Raw genomic sequence first — 3,710 nt, 5'->3', positions numbered from 1 at the left:
CTTATCATCCTTTACCTTTCTCTACTCCTCTTTTTGGCTTACTCCTTTTTAAAATCCCCTTGTAGTCCTGCTCATAACCTCTTCCATCCTCCCGTGCTCGTCCCTGGAATCAAAATAATCCGCCCCTTTTCATCCTGCGAGAGCGCGCGCTGCCACCATCGGACAACGGAACGATTTGCTCGCCGCCATCTAATCCACGTTTCTACCTTGATCGATAAGGAATGGCCCTGCAAAACCCTTAAATCAACCTCGAATCCTCTCCTCCTTCTCCCGGTTGGCTCCCGCGACCTTCGCAACCATGCCTCGATCCCGTCCCGCGACAACGGGCTACGAACGCCTCGCCCAGGCCGACGACCTCAGCTCCGACTCCGAGGATGATCCCCTCTCCCAATCCTACGCTTCGCTGCAGCCAGCCGCCGCGCCCCGATATGCCCCCGTCACCCAGCCGCGCCATCGTTCTGGCATGGCCAGCCCCAAGTCCTTCGTCTCAGCATCAAGGCCCAAGTTCCGTCACCGTGCCGGTAGCAGCTCCGGTGTCGACCTCAAGGCCATCAATGCGCGCCTCGAGCGCTGGGCCGACGAAATCGCCTCCCGTTTCAAGCGCAAGGGCAGGAATCAACCTGGCGAAGAGGAACGTCTCGAGATCCATTACTCAGTCTTCCAGCCTCCAGAAGGCGTTCGCCCTGTTACTGCTGAGAGCATGGCCGAGTTTCAAGAAGGGTTTATGACAAAGGCTGAATTCGAGACTATCGTCGAGAGTGTCCGAAGTGCCATTCGGCAAGAGATTCACCCGAGTATGATCTCACAGGGCAGCTCGGGCAGCTACTTTGCGCGGAACCCAGACGGCAAGATTGTAGGCGTGTTCAAGCCCAAAGATGAGGAACCCTATGCGGCAGGAAACCCCAAATGGAACAAGTGGATTCATCGGAACCTGTTCCCTTGCTGCTTTGGACGAGCTTGGTATGTATCATTCGCCTCTTCCTTTGAACCTTTGCTAACTCCTTTCCAGTCTTATCCCCAACTTGTCCTATGTCAGTGAAGCCGCCGCGTACGTCCTCGATTGCCAGTTGAGAACACATCTGGTCCCATATACCGATGTTGTTTGGCTATCCTCCAAATCCTTTCACTACCCGTTCTGGGATCGACGAAAGTTCAATCGAAAGAAGAGGCCTCTTCCTGCCAAGCCCGGCAGCTTCCAGGTCTTCCTCAAGGGCTTCAAAGACGCAAATGTGTTCCTGCGTGAACATCCCTGGCCGGATCAGTATTGGTCAGGGTTCCGGACAAATGATGGGCATGGCAAGAAGAGGAGGAGGTGGACTGAGAGCTGTCGTCCCTCAGGGAATGCTTCGCCGGATGATGCGTACGCCAGCGATGACGACCAGGCCCAGGATGATCACCTCTTGGGTCCTGAGAACTTCATCTGGACGGAAAACCTCAAAGAATCCTTGCGCGAGGAACTCGAAAAATTGGTCATCCTCGACTACATCATGCGAAACACTGATCGTGGCCTCGATAATTGGATGATCAAGGTCGACTGGGAAACCGGTAAGGCCTCTATAGCCTCAGATCCAATTCACTTGAACATGGAGCCGGTCGCTGAGGAAGAGGGCCCTCGTCCTGTTGATCTCTCACAGCAGGCCCCTCGTGCCACGAGAGCATCATACCCTTACAAGACTCAGAAACCGATGAGTGCCTCCGGCCGGCAATACGCAGGGAATGAGCCCGCCATCACCATCGGAGCTATCGATAACTCGCTTTCGTGGCCTTGGAAGCACCCGGATGCTTGGAGAAGGTAAGAACAGATTCTGAGGCTAGTTCCTCGTTTTCATGACATATGCTAACCTCAATGTTAGTTTCCCTTTTGGCTGGCTCTTCTTACCTGTCGACCTCATCGGTAGACCCTTTTCGCAAAAGACGCGGGATCACTTTTTACCTCTACTCACATCCACCACGTGGTGGAGTCAAACGACTCTTGCCCTGAAGAGGGTATTCCAGATGGATGTTGATTTCCAGGAGCGCATGTTTGCCAAGCAGATTGCCGTCATGAAAGGCCAGGCGTGGAATGTCGTTGAGACGCTAAAGACGCCTGACCATGGCCCTCTCGAACTCACTCGCCGAGCGCGAGTCTGCGTCTGGGACGACCTGGTTGACGTCCCCGTTGCGGTTCCAATGCGTGCTACATCGTCTGAAGTCCGCCGCAACCCCCACGTCCGCCAGTCTATGGACGAGGCCGACATCGCGAGCTCGGCTCCAGCCAACAACCCTCCCATTGAGGATCTCCTCGGACTCGCCAGTGCCCCAGCAGATATGCCTCATCCCGGCCGGTTCGAGCTTGCTTCTCCAACAGGCGAGACAGCCCAATCACCTGATGAGGTCCCTTCGAGCGATTCCAACTTCCTGGAACCTGCGGGGCAACAGCAGCGTGGCAGGGAGCTGAACGAGCGTCCCACCATCCAGGCAGGCGGGTTTAGAAACAGTTACCAAGGGCCTGCACGGGCGCTCAATATGTACGAACCAGCACGTCAGCAGACGTCGCGGCAGCAGCGGAGGTACTCGTTCGCCAATACCGCTGCACGGCGCAACAGCAACGCCATTGCGCAGCAGTACTATGGAGACATCCACGAGACCTATACTGACGACCTGGAAGGCGACCTCGGCTATGCCGCGGCCGAGGGTCAGATGGGCAACCAACGCAAGGTCATCGTGGAGCGCCTCGAGGCCGTCAAGAGCAGGAACCCCGTCTTTACGTGTTGGTGAGCGCGTCCAACCGAACCGACTGATTATCCAGTTCAACTGAGCCTCGGTGGTGTTGGCTCACGTTCCAGCGCGACTGCGACTGTTGGTGGCTGCAACGGGGCTTGGGCGCGTGAAAGCGTGAGCTCGACTCTAGCCACAGCCGCCACGTTGTAACCATCCCAACGCGCACCGTCGTATGAGATCACGACCCATGTCTTTAGAGCACCTTAATTTTGGGCCTCCAGGGGTTCGTTCCGTTGCTTGCCAGCCTGAAGGCTTCGCCGACATGCTGTTTGCGTGTCTTGCTTATTCGAGCTTATCATGCATGAGAGCGGCTGATGAAGGTGTCTCAAACTCTCAAAACCGACCTATCATCTGGGGGGCCTCATCCATTTGATGAACCCCCTCCCCTTTCCCTCCGCCTTGCCCAGGAAAAGAAGACGCAGTACAGTACCGTTCCGTATAGTTCGAGCTGCAGAGGAAAGGGGAAAGAGGACCTACCAGGAAATGAAAAGAAATTCAAGTTGACCTGCATACATCACACAGGTAGCAGTAGATTGGGGACAAGACAGCGAAGCGATGGTGGGCGCAGAGTGAGCGGGGTCGGGAGCTGACCTGTCATGTTGTACAGTATTTCCAATGGGCGTCTTGCGGTCCTTTTTTTCTTGTTTGCTCCGGTCTTGTTTGATCGTGTCTTGGGTCTGGTGCGAAGGCAATTTTAAACGCGTCATGACGGTTGAGGTGCATCCATGGGAAGAAAAAAGGATCCTCTGACAAAGAAAGACATGTAGCCAAAATAGAACAGCTTCAAGCGTGTCAGCGTCTTCTGGATGATATCCTCTTTCGGTTCGGGTCCGACTGTCGACCCCTTTAGCTCGGTTACATCCAAATGAAAATGCTGCTGTAGCAGTGCAGCTCTGCTTTGCTTGCTCAGTGGGTAGATGGATGGATTCCAGAGGAAGCATGCCGCACGT

General features: G+C 55.1%; 1 protein-coding gene across 1 annotated transcript; it reads left to right on the top strand.

Moving 5' to 3' along the window:
- Positions 1-298: 298 nt before the first annotated feature.
- Positions 299-2,757, top strand: NECHADRAFT_34322 (uncharacterized protein; the record flags this gene model as incomplete). Its single annotated transcript, XM_003046461.1, has 3 exons — positions 299-960; positions 1,010-1,792; positions 1,854-2,757. 3 exons carry the CDS (start codon positions 299-301, stop codon positions 2,755-2,757), a joined length of 2,349 nt encoding a protein of 782 aa, XP_003046507.1.
- Between the last annotated feature and the right edge of the window lie 953 nt (positions 2,758-3,710).

This window comes from Fusarium vanettenii, assembly GCF_000151355.1.
Source record: "Fusarium vanettenii 77-13-4 chromosome 2 genomic scaffold NECHAsca_18_chr2_1_0, whole genome shotgun sequence".
Classification (NCBI taxonomy): Eukaryota; Fungi; Ascomycota; class Sordariomycetes; order Hypocreales; family Nectriaceae; genus Fusarium; species Fusarium vanettenii.
This window is presented reverse-complemented; position numbering and strand designations above follow the sequence as displayed.